The sequence below is a fragment of the Corythoichthys intestinalis genome, chromosome 10 (genome assembly GCF_030265065.1).
Source record: "Corythoichthys intestinalis isolate RoL2023-P3 chromosome 10, ASM3026506v1, whole genome shotgun sequence".
NCBI lineage: Eukaryota > Metazoa > Chordata > Actinopteri > Syngnathiformes > Syngnathidae > Corythoichthys > Corythoichthys intestinalis.
This window is the reverse complement of record NC_080404.1, coordinates 55,346,780-55,365,904: the sequence shown is the minus strand read 5'-3', so window position 1 is coordinate 55,365,904 and position 19,125 is coordinate 55,346,780. Positions and strand designations below refer to the sequence as shown.

Genomic DNA, 19,125 nt, shown 5'->3' with positions numbered 1-19,125 from the left:
CCATCCCATTCCAGTCAAAATGAATTGGAGGTTTCGAGCCATAAACTGCAACCAATGAGGTATGACCCAAAAGTCACCAAAATTAATAGGAAGTGAGCCATAAATGCCCCAAAATGATGGATTGACTCAAAATAATCAGGAAGTGACACAGAAATACCCCCAAATCAATAGGAAGCAATCTTATATGCACCGGAAGTAACCCCAAAATGCCCACAAATTAACAGGAAGTGACCAAAAATTAACACAAAGCTCTAAACATGTCCTAAAACCAACAGGCAATGGTCTGAAATCTACAGGAAGTGACCTCAGTATGCCCCAAGATTTACAGGAAGGCACCCAAAATCAACAGGAAGTGACCCGATATCAACAGGAAGTGACTGTGAAATGCCCCGAAATCAACAGGAAGTGACCCAATATCAACAGGAAGTGACTGATATTCCCCCAAATCAATAGGAAGTGACCCATAAAGGCCCACAAATCAACAGGAAGTGACCCAATGTCAACAGGAAGTGATTCTGAAATGCCCCCAAATCAACAGGAAGTTATCTAGTATCAACAGGAAGTGAGTGTGAAATGCTTCCAAATCAACAGGAAGTGACCCAAAATCAACAGGAAGGGACTCTGAAATGTCCCCAAATCAACAGGAAGTCACTCCAAAATGCCCCAAATCAACAGGAAATTACCCGAAAAGCCCCCAAAATTAACAGGAAGTGACCCAATATCAACAGGAAGTGACTCTGAAATGCCCCCAAATCAACAGGAAGTGACTCTGAAATGCCCCCAAATCAACAGGAAGTGGCCCAATATCAACAGGAAGTGACTCTGAAATGCCTCAAATCAACAGAAGTGACTGTGAAATGCCCCCAAATCAAGAGGAAGTGACCCAAGATCAACAGGGACTCTGAAATATCCCCAAATCAACAGGAAGTGAACCAAAAGGCCCAACAAATAAATAATAAGTGACCCAATAACAACAGGAAGTGACTCTGAAATGCCCACAAATCAACAAGAAATGCCCATATATCAACAGAAAGTGACACAAGTGATACCCCAAATCAACAGGAAGTGACCCAAAATCAACAGGAAGGGACTCTGAAATGTCCCCAAATCAACAGGAAGTGACTCTGAAATGCACCCAAATCAACAGGAAGTGACTCCAACAGGCCCCAAATCAACAGGAAATGACCGGAAAAGCCCCCAAAATTAACAGGAAGTGACCCAATATCAACAGGAAGTGACTCTGAAATGCCCCCAAATCGACAGGAAGTGATCTGAAATGCCCCCAAATCAACAGGAAGTGACTCTGAAATGCACTCAAATCAACAGGAAGTGGCCCAATATCAACAGGAAGTGACTCTGAAATGCCTCAAATCAACAGGAAGTGACTGTGAAATGCCCCCAAATCAACAGGAAGTGAACCAAAAGGCCCAACAAATAAATAATAAGTGACCCAATAACAACAGGAAGTGACTCTGAAATGCCCACAAATCAACAAGAAATGGCCATATAGCAACAGAAAGTGACACAAGTGATACCCCCAAATCAACAGGAAGTGACCCAATATCATCAGGAAGTGACTCTGAAATGCCCCTGCATCAATAGGAAATGACCCCTAATTGCCCAAAATCGACAAGTGACTCAATATAAACAGGAAGTGACTGTGAATGATCCGAACCCAACAGGAAGTGACCCCGAAAGTCCCCAAATCAACAGGAAAGGACTCTTAAATGACTCCATATCAACAGGAAGTGACCCAGTACCAACAGGAAGTGACCAAATATCAACAGGAAGTGACTCTGAAATGCCCCCAAATCAACAGGAAGTGACCCAAAAGGCCCTCATATCAACAGGAAATGACCTAATATCAACAGGAAGTGACTTCAAAATGTATAGGAAGTCAAAAATCAATACATAGTGACCTTTCTCAAAAGGAAGCGACCCAGAAATGCCCCAAAAAGAAACAGGAAGTAAACCAAAATCAACAGGAAGTCACACAGAAATGTCCCAAAATAAACAAGAAGTGACCTAATATCCACAGGAGGTAACCCCCAAATGCCTCAAATTAGCAAGAAGTGACCTGAAATCAACAGAAAGGGACCCATAAAATGCACTAAAATCAATAGGCAGTAATCCAAAATGTACAGGAAGTGACCCCAGAATGCCCCAAAATTTACAGGAAGCGACGCAAAATCAACAGGAAGTGACCCACAAATACCTAAATAAGTGACAGTAAGAGCTATCTATCAATGATGCAACTATGCTGTACCATACTGGTACTGGTACGGTACCTTACTGGTACTGTATTGTACTCTACTGTACTATACAGGTTCTGATGAGCGTTCCGGTCCATCGAGCCACTCTCCCAAAGGTCCCGACGAGCTCCTCGCCTGTCCCGAAGGACCGGGCGACGCGGCCCGGCGGGAGGAGCGAGGAGGCGTTGTCCTGGAGGCCACCTCGGACGGCGTGCTCTGCTCTCAGGAAGCGGACGACCCCGTCTCATCCGACAGCGACGAACGCTTAGGCGCTCCCACCACGCTTCTGGCCCAATGTACCAATGGGGCTCGCTCTTATCGAGTTCTGGTTGCCGTGGTTCATCCCTGCCAAGTGAAAGAAATCAAGGTGATTTGCTGACAAAATCAAAGTGACCCGTGAATACCACGAAATATACAAAGAGTTCAATTCAATTCAACAGGAAGTGACCCAATATTAACAGGAAGTGACTTTGAAATGCCCCCAAATTAACAGGAAGTGACCCAATATCAACAGAAAGTGACCCTGAAAAGCCAATCAATCAGTAGGAAGTGACCCAATATGAACAAGAAGTGAACCCCGTAGTGTCCCCAAATCAACAGGACGTGACCCGAAAAGCCCCAAAATAAACAGAAAGTGACCCAATATCAACAGGAAGTGACTCTGAAATGCCACCAAACATGCAGGAAGTGACCGGAAGAGCCCCCAAATCAACAGAAAGTGACCCATTATCAACAGGAAGTGACTCTGAAATGCCCCCAAATCAACAGGAGGTGACCCAATATCAACAGGATATGACTCTGAAATGTACCCAAATCAACAGGAAGTGACCCCGTAAAGCCCCCAAATCAATAGGAAGTGACTCTGAAATGCCCCGAAATCAATAGGAAGTGACTCCAAAATGCTCCCAAGTCAATGGGAAGTGACCCAATATGAACAGGAAGTGACTATGAAAAGCACCCAAATCAACAGGAAGTGACCCAATTTCAACAGGAAGTGACTATGAAATGCCCCTAAATTGACAGGAAGTGACCTGAAGAGCCCCCAAAACAACAGGAAGTGACCCAATATCATCAGGAAGTGACTCTGAAATGCCCCCAAATCAACAGGAAGTGACCTAATATCAACAGGAAGTGACTCTGAAATGCACCCAAATCAACAGGAAGTAACCCTGTAAAGCCCCCAAATCAACAGGAAGGGGCTCTGAAATTCCCCCAAATCAATAGAAAGTCACTCCAAAATGCCCCCAAGTCAATGGGAAATGACCCAATATCAACAGGAAGTGACTATGAATTGCACCCAAATCAACAGGAAGTGACCAGATATCAACAGGAAGTGAACCCCAAATGCCACCAAATCAATAGGAAGTGACCCAAAAAGCCCCAAAACAAACAGAAAGTGACCCAATTTCAACATGAAGTGAGTCCGAAATGCTTCCAAATCAACAGGAAGTGACTCTGTAATGCACCCAAATCAACAGGAAGTGACTCCCAAATACCCCCAAGTTAACAGGAAGTGACCCAATATTAACAGGAAGTGACTATGAAATGCCGCCAAATTGACAGGAAGTGACCCGAAGAGCCCCCGAGTCAATAGGAAGTGACCCAATATCAACAGGAAGTGACCCAAAAAGCCCCAAAACAAACAGAAAGTGACCCAATTTCAACATGAAGTGAGTCTGAAATGCTTCCAAATCAACAGGAAGTGACTCTGTAATGCACCCAAATCAACAGGAAGTGACTCCCAAATACCCCCAAGTTAACAGGAAGTGACCCAATATTAACAGGAAGTGACTATGAAATGCCGCCAAATTGACAGGAAGTGACCCGAAGAGCCCCCGAGTCAATAGGAAGTGACCCAATATCAACAGGAAGTGACCCAAAAAGCGCCCAAATCGACAGGAAGTGACTCAATATCAACAGGAAGTGACTCTGAAATGCCCCCCAATCAACAGGAAGTGTCTCTGAAATGCCACCAAACATACAGGAAGTGACCCAATATCAACAGGAAGGGACTCTAAAATCCATCCAAATCAACAGGATGTGACTCTGAAATGCCCCCAAATCAACAGGAAGTGACTCCAAAATGCCCCCAAGTCAACAGGAAGTGACTATGAAATACACCCAAATCAACAGGAAGTGACCCAATTTCAATAGGAAGTGACTATGAAATGCCCCCAAATTGACTGGAAGTGACCCGAAGAGCCCCCAAATCAACAGGAAGTGACCCAATATCAACAGGAAGTGACTCTGAAATGCACCCAAATCAATAGGAAGTGACCCGAAAAGCCCCAAAATCAACAGGAAGTGACTCTGAAATGCCCCCAAGTCAACAGGAAGTGACCCAATATCAACAGGAAGTGACTAGGAAAAGCACCCAAATCAACAGGAAGTGACCCGGTGTCAACGGGAAGTGAACCCCAAATGTCCCCAAATCAACAGGAAGTGACCCGTTAACAACAGGAAGTGACTCCAAAATGTCCCCAAGTCAACAGGAAGTGACTCCAAAATGTATGGGAAGTGACCAAAAATCAATAGAAAGTGACCTGTAAGTGCTCCAAACCCAGCAGGAAGTGACCTGAAATGCCCCAAAATCTACAGGAAGTGACCCCAAATCAACAGGAAGTGACTTGTAAGTGTCCTAAAACAAACAGAAAGTGACCTGTAAATGCCACAGGAAGGATAACGATAGCTGTCCAATCCATTTTGATTCTCGTACTTGAAGGTGAGACGCGGAACGTCGGCGGGTTCCCGGGTACCGCTGGCCAGCCTGGTGGTGACGGACCAATCGGGAATGGACGTGACGGTGCTGTTGTGGCGACGCGCCGCCTACTGGGCGGTGACCGTCGGCGCCGGCGATGTGGTCTTGATCACAGGTGCGCTAATAGCACAGCATTTTCCCCAGACCTTCCCTGAAATTCAACCTCTCATCTTTTAAGGTTTGCGGCCAAGCGAGGACACCTGGAGGGCAGAGAAGGTTCTGCAGTCCACCTTCAGCAGCAAATTGCTAAATTTAGGCCACGTCTGCGCACCCGCCCGCCCTCCAGGTATTTCCCGACGAAGTATTCACTCACTGACTGCCGAAAGTACCCGCCACTTCCTTACTTGCCCCATCTTATCATTCAGGCTCTGGTCACGTAGCCGCCGCCTCCGTGGCCGCTCTGTGCGAGTTCCTCGGAGAACGGCGCCCCCTGCTGCTGGCCACGCCGCCTCGCCCTCACCAGGATCTGAAGCGCCTGCCGTACGCCCCCCGGTGGTCACGCGCGGTTAACACTCTGGTCCACGCGTTAATGCGCGTCAAAGATGCGTACGTCAGCACGGGTAGGTCCACCAGAGCGATTGACATCATGTTTCATACTCGCGCTACGCTAATATGTTTTGGGGTCACTTTCTGTTGATATCGGGTCACCTCCTGTTTATAGTGGGCCTAGTTCTATCTGCATTTGAACGTCAATGTATTGACTTTTGACGGAAATGTCGCCCCTACCAACATGGCCGCCCTAAACTGAGGCCATTTTGGTAGGGGCGACAAAAGGTCTTTGCGTGCATTTGCCGTGAATTGACATAATTGGTTGAGAAATAAGCTAGTCGGGATTGAATTTTTATGCATTGACTTTAATGGGAATGTGGCCACAGGGCAGCCATGTTGGTAGGGGCAAAGAAAGGTCTTTTTAATGCTTCTGCTGTGGATTTCAATGAGTTTATAACTAGTAGATGTCCAGTCCCATTGAAGTGGAAGGGTGGACATTCATTTATTTGCGCTGCTGACCCTCCAATGTCAAATAGATTGGGCGTCTATTGCTGTCAATGGCAACTACGAAGTAAATAGCAGATTCTTTGACAAAAATCAAACAATTGGTTGAGAAATAAACAAGTTGGATTTAATTTTTATGTCAATGCATTGACTTTAATGGGAATGTGGACGCAGGGTGGCCATGTTGGTGGGGGCAAAGAAAGGGCTTTTTTAAAATGTTTCTACTGTGGATTTCAATGAGTTTATAATGAGTGGATGTCCAGTCGCTTTGAAGTGGAAGGTGAACATTTATTAATTTGCGCTGCCGAATCTCCCACTTTAAATGGATTGGACGTCTATCACTGTCAATGGTAGCCGTTGAATAAATAGCAGCTGCTTTGGCAATGATAAAATAATTAAGAAATAAGCTAGCTGGATTTACAATGCATTGACTTCTATGGGAACGTGGCCCCAGGGCGGCCATGTTGGTAGGGACAAAGAAAGGTCTTTTTATAAATGCTTCTGCTGAAGATTTCAATGAATTTTTAAGTAGGAGATGTCCAATCCATTTGAAGAGGAAGGGTGGTAATGAATGAATATCAGTTCATTCGCTGCTAACCCTCCCACTACAAATGAATTGGACATCTCGTGCCAGAAATTTATATCACTGCATTTTCATCTGGCAGAGTGGCGAGCAGAGGCGGAGTCTTGGCGTCGCTCCGCTCTGGAGCGTCACGCTGTGGCGAGCGCGGAGGGCGCCGGCGGACAACGGGGGGCGCTGATGTTGTGGGGTTCGGCGCTAGACTGGCTCCCACGTTTTCGGACGCATCCGGACGCCGTCTGGGACGTCCGCTTCCTCCTGGTTCGAGACGGGCAAGATTCCGAGGTCCCTGAACTTCACACTACTCACTGGAGCGCCGCCCGCCAGTTAGGCCCCGCCGACCCCCGGCTCGGCCCCTTTGCGCGTGTCGATGCTGGCGTAGTAGAGATGGATGTAGACACGTTGCTTTCGCAGAAATACTCAGGTGACGACGCGCAAAAACTAAATTTTGCCATGCCGTTTTATATGATGATGACGAGTCGACCTATATGGTCTGGACACAAACCACCCCGATGTCCATTTTGTCCCTCAGGAGACGTTCTTCTGCTGAAGGTGCGGGTCCTGTCTTTCGGCTTCCGGCCATCTCGCGAGACGGCGCGGCAGCCAAGCCTGGACGTCTCGTCGCCACTCTCTGCTGTGGTGGCGGCGCTGAGCGGCGACACCACGTATTCGGGCTGTGGCCGCTGCGGCGCCGAACTGGACGTGGACACCGAGGGAATCTACCGGCCCTGCTACCCGTGCCTGCCTGTTAGACTTGTGCGCCGCTACTACAGGTGGGAAGTCAACTCAAGTAAATACTAGTAGTATTAATAGTATATTAGTGATTTTGGCCCACAAACATGTGGTTTTCTGGTAAAAAAAAAAATCTACAGGATGTGGCCTAATACCAACAGAAAGTTACTCTTAAATGCCCCAAAATTGACAGGAAGTGACCCAGAAAGGCCCATAAATCAACAGGTAGTGGCCCAATATAACTGGGATGTGACCCAGACATGCCCAAAAATCAACAGGAAGTGACCCTGAAATGCCTCCAAATCAACAGGAAGTGACCCATATCAACAGGAAGTGACCCTGAACTGTCTCCAAATCAAAAGGAAGTGACCCGTTATCAACAGGAAGTGACCTGAAATGCCTCCAAATCAATAGGAAGTGACCCAATATAAACAGGAAGTGACCTGGATATGCTGCAAAATCAACAGGAAGTGACCCTGAAATGCCTCAAAATCAACAGGAAGTGACCCAATATAAATAACAAGGGAATAACCTAGATATTCCTTCAAATAAACAGGAAGTGACCCAATATACCCAAGAAGTGACCTGGATATGCTGCCAAATCAACAGGAAGTGACCCAATGTCAACTGGAAGTGACCCTGAAATGCCTCCAAATCCACAGAAAGTGACCCGTTGTCGACAGGAAGTGACCCTGAAATGCCCCAAATCAACAGGAAGTGACCCAATGTCAACTGGAAGTGACCTTGAAATGCCTCCAAATCAACAGGAAGTGACCCATATCAACAGGAAGTGACCCGTTATCAACAGGAAGTGACTTGAAATGCCTCCAAATCAATAGGAAGTGACCCAATATAAACAGGAAGTGACCTGGATATGCTGCCAAATCAACAGGAAGTGACCCTGAATGCCTCAAAATCAACAGGAAGTGACCCAATATTAATAACAAGGGAATAACCTAGATATTCCTCCAAATAAACAGGTAGTGATCCAATATAGAGTCTACCCACGTACCACGTGTTCGCGTAGGGTTCCGCCCACTTGTCCGTCAAAACATAGTGTTAACCTATTACGGCTACGTACATTTCTCCTATTTACGGCGTGTTTTTCTGCTCCTTAACATTAATAATCAAAATGGTGAAGGCGTGTGTGGCTGTTGGTTGCACTAACAGAGAAGATGGAAGGAGAGACTTGAAATTTTACCGTATTCCGAGGGATCCAAATAGAAGAGCGAAATGGACGGCTGCAATTCGACGTGAAAATTGGACACCAAAAAATCACCACAGACTATGTAGTAGTCATTTTATATCCGGTAAGATGCATTTAATATATATTTAGAGGGTTTTGGCCTGACAACCACAATTAAGATCATTGCGAGGCTAATCGCCGACAACAATGATACGACGTAGTACGACATAGTTTCAAATTCAAGATGTTTGTGACTTCCCTATCTTCCACCATCGTTATTTTTTGAATAATATTTAGCTGGTACCAAGTAAAAGAAACTGGCCTCGTCTACGGGGCTGACAAATAACCACAATTAAGATCATTGCTAGGCTAATCGCCGACAACATACGACGTAGTACGACATAGTTTCAAATTCAAGATGTTTGTGACTTCCCTTTCTTCCACCATCGTTATTTTTTGAATAATATTTAGCTGGTACCAAGTGAGGGAAACTGGCCTCGTCTACGGAGCTGACAAATAACCACAATTAAGATCATTGCTAGGCTAATCGCCGACAACATACACGTATGTATGTAGTGCGTGCTATCGCTAAACCATATAAACATTAAAAGCCTTAACTCCATTGACAAACGACATGAAATACATTAGACTTGACAGTGGATGTTAGCAATAACAAAAGAAAATTTCGTAACTCACCTTTCCAAGCACAAGATAGATTCCTGCCAAACGAGGACCTGTTTCACCCAACCAGCAACGAAGTATTTATAAGCGTCCAAGCTCTTGAAGTTTTTCGTGAGAATAGGCTGATTTTGTGTGGACAAGATCATTTTAAATATCAGCGTAGCAGATGTCAGGCAGACAGGGCGAAGACAGTGGGTCGAAAAACATCGATTTGGGCATCAAATATGGATCTGGCGACTGTATAGAACGAAGCTTTTCCTCATAACGCCTTTTATGCAACAGATCCAGTGAGTTTGCGGCATCAGAAAGCACCGGGTCTTCCATGAAATGCATTTTAAATTGCGCCATCAATTGAAAACAATGCAAATACAGAGTCAAAATGACGGACAAGTGGGCGGAACCCTACAGCGAACACGTGGTGCGTGGGTAGACTCTATAACCAAGAAGTGACCTGGATATGCCGCCAAATCAACAGGAAGTGACCCAATGTCAACTGGAAGTGACCCTGAAATGCCTCCAAATCCACAGGAAGTGACCCGTTGTCAACAGGAAGTGACCCTGAAATGCCCCCAAATCAACAGGAAGTGACCCATATCAACAGGAAGTGACCCTGAAATGCCTCCAAATCAACAGGAAGTGACCCGTTGTCAATAGGAAGTGACCCTGAAATGCCTCCAAATCAACAGGAAGTGACCCAATATCAACAGGAAGTGACTCTGAAAGGCCTCCAAATCAACAGGAAGTGACCCGTTGTCAACAGGAAGTGACCCTGAAATGCCTCAAAATCTATAGGAAGTGACCCAATATAAACAGGAAGTGACCTGGATATGCCTCCAAATCAACAGGAAGTGACCCGTTGTCAATAGGAAGTGACCCTGAGATGCCTCCAAATCAACAGGAAGTGACCCAATATCAACAGGAAGTGACTCTGAAAGGCCTTCAAATCAACAGGAAGTGACCCGTTGTCAACAGGAAGTGACCCTGAAATCTCTCCAAATCAATAGAATTGATCTGATTTTAACAGGAAATGACCCAGAAATGCCGCCAAATCACAGGAAGTGACCAGCTATCAACTGGAAGTGACCCTGAAATGCCTCCAAATCAACAGGAAGTGAGGCGTTCGAGTAACTGACGTAGTTTTAAATCAACGTCATCAGCTGAGTAGCCGAAATCTTACACTTAAGACTACTTGAGTACTTCAAAATAATATTACTCAAGTTATTCAACTCAAGTACAAAAAGTATTGACTAATACAGTATTTAAAACGGGTGCCCAATCCTGGTCCTCGAGAGCCAGCTTGTTTTCCATGTCTCCCTCCTCTAACACACCTGAATCAACTAATGCTGATGAGCTGATCATTTGATTCAGGTGTGTTAAAGGGAGGGAGGGAGGGAGACACGGAAAACAAGCTGGATAGGGGCTCTCGAGGACCGGGATTTGGCACCCCTGATTTAAACCATCTACTCAAGTAAAAGTATCAGGTACAGCGTCCATTTTTCTCCAAGTGAAAATAATAAAGTAAATGTAATGCATTACTCTGCATCTCTGCAGGCCGGCCACTTTGACGGTGAGCCGCCGGGACGGCGGGCGTGTTCGCGTGGATGTCCCCGCCGTCGCCGTACAGAAGATCCTGGACGTGCCGCCCGACAGGTTGCTGAAGAACACTGGTGAGACGCATTTTTCCTCACTTTTCCCGGGATCATATTTTGAGCGAATCCGCCGGATTTTCGGCAGGCTCCGACGTCCCGCCCGTGCGGGCGGCGGCGGAGAGGGTCCGCCGTCTGCTGAGCCTCGAAACCACCGTCAGCGTGCGCAGCCTCTTCCTCTGCGAGGAAAACGGCGCCCCCATCAGTCAAGAGTTGACTCTGCTGGATCTGCGATTTCCCACAGACGCGTGAAGGCTCGGGTCAAGAGTGGTCCAGATGACCCAAAATCAACAGGAAGTTACCCCCAAATGCCCCAATATGAACAGTAAGAGCTTCATATCAAGATGTTTATTCACAAGGTATTGACTTCATGAAGATGTACAAACATGCACTTTATTTACATGTATTTATTGTTTTTAAGAATGATACGAGACAGTCCAGTTGTTGCTGCTGAGGTTACTGTAGAAACAAGGATGCATAAATAAACGGATGACTGCAAATTGGTCGGCGTTCTACTTTCCACCGGATGATTCTTCTGCCACGCTCATCAGGTCGCCGAGCAAATCTGGCAACATAAAACAGTTTTGCTTTGAAACAACTTTCTGTCGCAGCTTGAAACAACATTGAATATTTCAATCAGAAGGTAACGTCTGATAACGATGCCTATTCTCGCAAAAGATTCAAATTATCACATCTTTTTGTTAAATCCAATATTTCGTCCACCTTTGTGTTAGTCGAAAGTACACATACTGTAATTCCAGTACAAGCAAAAACACCACTACACACAAATACAGATTTTAAGGACCAGTACACGCAAGTACACAAACTTGAAGTGAAAGTGTATGCAAGTACGAGTACTTGCAGTACTCTTACTCGCAGGTACACGTATTATAAGTACACATCTGTACAAGTACACGTAGTACAAGTACACGTACTTGTAGAGCAATAAAACAAAAGTATACGTACTTGTAAACTAATGTACGAATAGAACAAGTACAAGTACACAAACTTATAGTAGTAGTACATGCAAATACACGTAATTGTAGATCAATTAAAAACAAGTATATGTACTTGTATACTAATTACAAGTATACAAACTTGTAGTTCAAGTACACAAACTTATAGTACTAGTACATGCAAGTACACATACTTGTAGACCAATAAAATGCGAGTATACATACTTGTAAACTAATTACACGTACACATACTTGAAGTACAAGTGCGCACAAGTACGCGCACCAGTAGTACAAGTGCGCACAAGTACGCGCACCAGTAGTACAAGCGCGCACAAGTACGCGCACCAGTAGTACAAGCGCGCACAAGTACGCGCACCAGTAGTACAAGCGCGCACAAGTACGCGCACCAGTAGTACAAGCGCGCACAAGTACGCGCACCAGTAGTACAAGTGCGCACAAGTAGTACAAGTACGCCCACCAGTTGTACAAGTGCGCACAAGTAGTACAAGTACGCCCACCAGTTGTACAAGTGCGCACAAGTAGTGCAAGTGCGCGCACCAGTTGTACAAGTGCGCACAAGTACGCGCACCAGTTGTACAAGTGCGCACAAGTACGTGCACCAGTAGTACAGGTACGCACAAGTACGTGCACCAGTAGTACAAGTACGCACACAAGGACGCGCACCAGTTGTACAAGTGCGCGCACCAGTTGTACAAGTGCGCACAAGTACGCGCACCAGTTGTACAAGTGCGCGCACGAGGACGCGTACCCGCGGTACAAGTGCGCGCACGAGGACGCGTACCCGCGGTACAAGTGCGCGCACGAGGACGCGTACCCGCGGTACATGTGCGCGCACGAGGACGCGTACCCGCGGTACAAGTGCGCGCACGAGGACGCGTACCCGCGGTACAAGTGCGCGCACGAGGACGCGTACCCGCGGTACAAGTGCGCGCACGAGGACGCGTACCCGCGGTACATGTGCGCACACGAGGACGCGTACCCGCGGTACATGTGCGCGCACGAGGATGAGTACGCGCGGTACAAGTGCGCGCACGCGCGGTACAAGTGCGCGCCCGCGGTACAAGTGCGCGCACTCATGGGACAAGTGCGCTTTACTACAAATGCACACAAGTACACAAACTTATAGTGCTAGTGCATGAAGGTCAAGTACTTGTAGTCCAATTTAACTCAAGTATACGTACTTGTACTGCAAGTGTGAACAAGTGCAAGAATTTATAGTCCGAGTACATGTACTTGTGGACTAATGACACGCAAGTATATGTACTTGTAGTACAAGTGCACACAAGTACACGTACTTGAAGTAAAATTGCGTACTTCTTCCGAGCTGTGGCATTGGCACTCACCTCCGTCACTCAAAGCGCCGCCACCTGCCGCAAATCCGGCACCCCCTGCGGATCCGCCACCCTCCGCGGATCCGCCGCCTCCCTGGACGTCGATTTCGCTAAACAAGCCGTCGAAACCCGACCGCTTGGGCTTGTCGTCGTCGCCGCCTCTATCAAAGATTTTGGAGAAGATGTTGTCCTTTTCGTCTTCTTTCTTCTTGTCTTTGTCGTCAGATCCACCGAAAAAGGAGCTTAAGCCTCCTTTGTCCTTGTCTTTGTCATCAGAACCACCGAAAAAGGAGCTTAAGCCTCCTTTGTCCTTGCCCTTGTCCTGATCTTTCACACCAAAAGCAGACTTGAGGCCGTCCTCCACCATGTCCCCTGCGCACAAACGATGCCGTCGTGTGGCTGTTACAAAGTTGATTTCTCACACGAGTTCTGCCAGAAGCCCCAAATAGTACCGCAAACAAAGAGAAAAATGACCACAAGCATTGTAATATCATGAGATTAAAGTCGTAGTATTCCAAGATAAAAGTCGCAATATTACCAGGAAAAAATGGTAGTATTATGAGAAAACATTACAAGATGAAGTTGTTGTATTATGAGAAAAAAGTTGTAATATCACCGAAAAAAAAATTGTTATTTACGAGACATAAAAACAGACTTGTGATCCACGAATGTAGCATTAGCTTTGTTACTAAATGAAAAATTGGAAAAGGTAGGTTGCTCTGCTAACAAAAGTGATTAGTAAATGGGTGAAGCTAACAAACTAATGTGGGATTAGCCTATTTCAAAGGGGGGGGGCAGGCTTGTGAATTTGTGCCAAGCTAACTAGGAATGTGGCGTCAGCTTTGTTAGAAGGGTGGGAAATGGAAAAACAGGCCCATGAACATGTGCTAAGCTAACATAGCTACTAATGTGGCGATAGCTTTGTTAGGAAGATGAAAAATTGGGAACAGTAGGTTACTCTGCTGACAAAAGTGATTAGCACCTGAGCGAAGCTAACAAACTAATGTGGGATTCGCCTTGTTACAATGAGGAAAAATGGGGAAAGGAGTCTACTCTGTTAACAAATGATTAGCACATGAGAGGAGCTAACAAACTAATGTGGTATTAGCTTTGTTAGAAGGAGGGAAATGGGGGGAAAAGTAGGCTCACAAACCTGTGTAGTCTGCTAACAAAAGTGTTAAGCACATGAGTGAAGCTAATGTGCTAATGTTGTATCATCTGTAAAGTAAATTAGCAAGTTACTACTATAATTGAATGTATAATTAGTTACTTTTTCGGAGAAGTATGTATTTACTTTTCAAAAGTAACTTGTTCATCCACCCCAAGTAAAAGTGTTATGTACATACAGACTGGTAAAACTACTCTTTGAAGTATATTTTTATGAAAAAGTTACTCAAGTAAATGCAGCAGAGTAAAAGTATTTCGTGAAAAGAATACACAGGGAAAAAAAACAGGGAAACATAGGCTAGCAAACCTGTGTAGTTTGCTAACAAAAGTGATTAGCACATGAGCGAAGCTAGCCATGTTTGAAGGAGAGGAAATGGAAAAACAGGCTCGTGAACTTGTGCTAAGCTAAAGTAACTACTAAAAGAGGAAAACCGGGGTAATGTAGGTGACTCTGCTAAAAGTTATTAGTACCTGAGCGAAGCTAACAAACTAATGTGGGATTCGCTTTGTTAGGAGGGAAAACAGGGAAGTGTAGGCGAGCAAACTTATGTAGTTTGTGAACAAAAGTGATTAGCACATGAGCGAAGCTAACGTACGAATGTTATTCTACATGTTTGAAGGAGGGAAAATGGAAAAACAGGCTTGTGAATTTCAGCTAAGCTAAAGTAACTACTAAAAGAGGAAAACCGGGGTAATGTAGAGAATTCTGCTAACAAAATTGATTAGCACCCGAGCGAAGCTAACAAACTAATGTGACATTCGCTCTGTTCGGAGGGAAAACAGGGAAACATAGGCAAGCAAAGTTGTAGTTTGCTAACAAAATGATTAGAACGTGAGCAAAGCTAACGTACGAATTTTATTAGCCATGTTTGAAGGAGGGAAAATGGAAAAACAGGCTCATGAACTTGTGCTAAGCTAACTATGAATGTGCCATCAGCTTTGTTAGAAGGGTGAGAAATTGAAAAATAGTCCAATGAACGTGTGCTAGGCTAACGTAGCTACTAATGTGGCGATAACTTTGTTAGGAAGATGAAGAACTGTAGGTTACTCTGCTATCTAAAGTGATTAGCACGAGCGAAGCTAACAAACTAATGTGGGATTCGCATCGTTAGGAGGGGAAACGGAAACGAAGGCTAGCAAACTTGTGTAATCTGCTAACTAAGTGATTAGTACATGTGCGAAGCTAACGTATGAATGTTATTAGCCATGTTTGAAGAAGGTAAAATGGAAAAACAGGCTGGTGAACTTGTGCTAAGTTAATGTAAGTACTAAAAGAGGAAAACGGGTAAGGTAGGTGACTAATATGGCGTTAACGTTTTTAGAAGGAAGGAAAAGTAGGCTACTTTGCTAATAAAAACGGATTAGCACATGAGTGAAGCTCACAAACTAATGTGGGATTTGCTTTGTTAGGTGGGAAAACAGGGAAACGTAGGCTGGCAAACTTGTGTAGTTTGCTAACAAAAGTGATTAGCACATGAGCGAAGCTAACGTACGAATGTTATTAGCCATTTTAAAGGAGGGAAAATGAAGAAACAGGCTCGTGAACTTGTGCTAAGCTAATGTAACTACTAATGTGCCGTTAGCTTTGTTCGGAAGGTGAAAAATTGGAAAAGGTAGCTCTGCTAACAAAAGGGATTTGTAAATGAGCGACGCTAACGCACTAATGTGGTAATAGCCTTTTTCAAAGGAGGGGACAATAGAAAAACAGGCCCGTGAACTTGTGCTAAGCTAATGTAACTACTAATGTGGCGATAGCTTTGTTAGGCGGAAGGAAAAGTAGGCAATTTTGCTGATGAAATGGATTAGCACCTGAGCAAAGCTAACAAACTAATGTGGGATTCTCTTTGTTAGGAGGGAAAACAGGGAAACTTAGACGAGCAAACTTGTGTAGTTTGCTAACAAGTGATTAGCACATGAGTGGAGCTAACATACGAATGTTATTAGCCGTGTTTGAAGGAGGGAAAATGGAAAAACAGGCTCGTAAACTTTTTCTATGCTAATTTAACCACGAATGTGGCGTTAGCTTTGTTAAAAGGAAGGAAAAGTAGGCTACTTTGCAAATAAAAGTGATTAGCACATGAGCAGGGCTAACAAACTACTGTGGTATTAGCTTTGTTAAAAAAGGAAAACGGGGGAAAAGTAGGCTAGTAAACATGTTTACTCTGCTAACAAAAGTGATAAGCACATAAGCAGAGCTAATGCACAAATGTAGTATTAGCCTTGTTTCGGACGAAAGGGAAAACAGGCTTGTAAACTTGTGCTAAGCTAATGTAACTACTAATGTGGCGTTAGCTATAAGAAAGTTTTACTATTACAAGAATAAAGTGTTAATATTACGAGGAAAATAAGTTGTTAATGTTAATATCAAGATTTTTCGAGTTTTAATCGAAACTTGACTTGAATATGACAACTTAACTCCTTGTATTACGATGTTTTTCCCCTGGTAAATTACAACGCACGACCTCATTTTGGAAATATTTCCACCTTAATCTCATAATATTATGACTTTAATCTCGTAAACCATCCTGATACTCCATCATAAAAGCAAGTTTTTCTACTTACCCACATGGCCTGCAACCGCCCCGATTATTTTATCCATTTTCTCTGCCCGTGTTCGCACGCGTTGCTCAGATGAGTTGAGTTCTCTTGTTTTCTTTTATTAGCAGAGCGGGAAGCGGGTGTGTCCGCACCGGGCGGACCTGTTCCACGGTAGATGGGCCCGTTCTGCCGGTTTTTCGGCGTCGCGCCACTAGGGCGCAAGCGAAAGCTTTGTGTTGATGGGAATTTACGGGACCGCCCCAGCTGACGCAAACAGTCGGTATTTGTTTACATTGGCTCGGCTCAACAAATCAACAGGAAGAGGACAATGGACTGAAAGTGATCCTGTAATGCTGTCAAATCATCAGGTAATAAGTGACCCGAAAGCAACAGGAAGTGATCCAGAAATGCCTCGAAATCAACAGGAAATGACCAATGAACAAAAAAAGCGACCTGGAATTGCCAGAAAATCATGAGGAACTGATCCGAAAGTACACGAAGTGACATGGAAATGCCCCAAAGCCAACAGGTTAGTGACCTAAAATCAACAGGAAGTAACCCCAAACATGCCTCAAAATCAATAGGAAGCAGCCAATGAACAGAAAGTGACCCGGACATGCCCAAAAACTCAACAGGAACTGATCCAAAATGCATAGGAAGTGATATGGAAAAGCTCAGAAACCAACAGGAAGTGACCCAAAATCCGAGTGACGCAGAATCCCTCAAAATTAACATAAAGCGTCCAATGAACAGAAAAAAAATCCCGTAAATGCTCAAAAATGAACAGGAAATGATCCAAACTGTACAGGAAGTTACATGGAAATACTCCACAGCTAACAGGAAGTGACCAAAAATGAACAGGAAGTTACCCAGACATGCCTCAAAAGCAACAGGAAGCAACAAATAGACAGAAAGTGACCCAGGAATGCCCAAAAATCAAAACAAAATGGTCCAAAACTCACAGGAAGTGACATAGAAAAGCTCCCAAACCAATAGGAAGTGACATAGAAATGTTTCAAAATTAACATAAAGTGGCCAATGAACAGAAAATGATGCGGGAAAATCAACAGGAAATGATTCAAACTGCACAGGAAGTGACATAGAAACACTCAAAAACCAACAGGAAGTGACCCAAAATCAACAGGAAGTGACCCAGAAGTGTCCCTGAAGCAACAGGAGGTGGCCAATTTACAGAAAACAACCTAACAGGAAAAAATCCTAAATATACAGGAAGTGCCAGTGAACCTACAGGAAGTGACCCAAAAATAAACATGAAGCGGTCAAAGTGTGGAAAGTGACTCAGAAATGATCCAAAATTTACCGGAAGTGACATTAAAATGCTCCAAACCCAACAGGAAGTGACCCGGGAGTGCCCAAAAATCACATAGAAATGTTTCAAAATTAACATAACGCGGCCAATGAACAGAAAATGACCTGTAAATGCTGGAAAATCAACAGGAAATGCGTCAAACTGCACAGGAAGTGACATAAAAGTACTCAAATACCAACAGGAAGTGACCCAAAATCACCAGGATGTGACCCAGAAGTGTCCCTGAAGCAACAGGAGGTGGCCAATTTACAGAAAACAACCTGAAAACCAACAGAAAAAAAATCCAAAATATATAGGAAGTGCCAGTGAACCTACAGGAAGTGACCCAAAAATAAACATGAAGTGGCCAAAGTGCGGAAAGTGACTCAGAAATGATCCAAAATTTACAGGAAGTGACATTAAAACGCTCCAAACCCAACAGGAAGTGACCCAGAAATGCCTCAAAAATCAACATGAAGCGGCCAATGAGCAGAAAGTGGTCTGGAAATGATCCAAAATGTCCAGGAAGGCACATGGAAATGCCCCAGACCCAACAGGAAGTGACCCAAAATCAACAGGTAGTGACCCAGAAATGCCTCAAAATCAACACGAAGAGGCCAATGTGCAAAAAATGACCCGGGCATAATCCAAAATTTACAGGAAGTGACATCAAAATGCCCCAAACCCGACAGGAAGTAACCCAAAATCAACAGGAAGTGACCCAGAAATGCCTCGAAATAACATGAGGCGGCCAATTAGCAGAAAGTGACTCAGGACAGGATATGATCCAAACTGCACAGGAAGTGACATGGAAATACTCCAAAGCTAACAGGAAGTGACCTAAAATGAACAGGAAGTTACCCAGACATGCCTCAAAAGCAACAGGAAGCAACAAATAGACAGAAAGTGACCCAGGAATGCCCAAAAATCAAAACAAAATGATCCAAAACTCACAGGAAGTGACATAGAAAAGCT

General features: G+C 44.6%; 2 protein-coding genes across 2 annotated transcripts in view; one reads left to right on the top strand and one right to left on the bottom strand.

Annotated features, from left to right (window-relative positions):
• The window catches only part of LOC130922681 (uncharacterized), a 78,490-nt gene that overhangs the window by 7,488 nt on the left and 51,877 nt on the right, over positions 1-19,125 (top strand). Inside the window, exons 4-12 of the mRNA XM_057847593.1 lie at positions 2,327-2,619; positions 4,975-5,125; positions 5,189-5,296; positions 5,376-5,570; positions 6,669-7,007; positions 7,116-7,356; positions 10,734-10,849; positions 10,917-11,076; positions 12,493-12,889. Of these exons, the coding sequence (XP_057703576.1) occupies positions 2,327-2,619; positions 4,975-5,125; positions 5,189-5,296; positions 5,376-5,570; positions 6,669-7,007; positions 7,116-7,356; positions 10,734-10,849; positions 10,917-11,076; positions 12,493-12,889 (2,000 nt within the window). The remainder of the gene's footprint in view (positions 1-2,326; positions 2,620-4,974; positions 5,126-5,188; positions 5,297-5,375; positions 5,571-6,668; positions 7,008-7,115; positions 7,357-10,733; positions 10,850-10,916; positions 11,077-12,492; positions 12,890-19,125) is intronic.
• LOC130922603 (uncharacterized) lies at positions 11,164-17,021 on the bottom strand. The gene is made up of 3 exons (XM_057847455.1): positions 16,866-17,021; positions 13,149-13,508; positions 11,164-11,393 (listed from the first exon to the last, which is right to left on the bottom strand). Exons 1-3 carry the CDS (start codon positions 16,900-16,902, stop codon positions 11,341-11,343), a joined length of 450 nt encoding a protein of 149 aa, XP_057703438.1. The 5' UTR covers positions 16,903-17,021; the 3' UTR covers positions 11,164-11,340.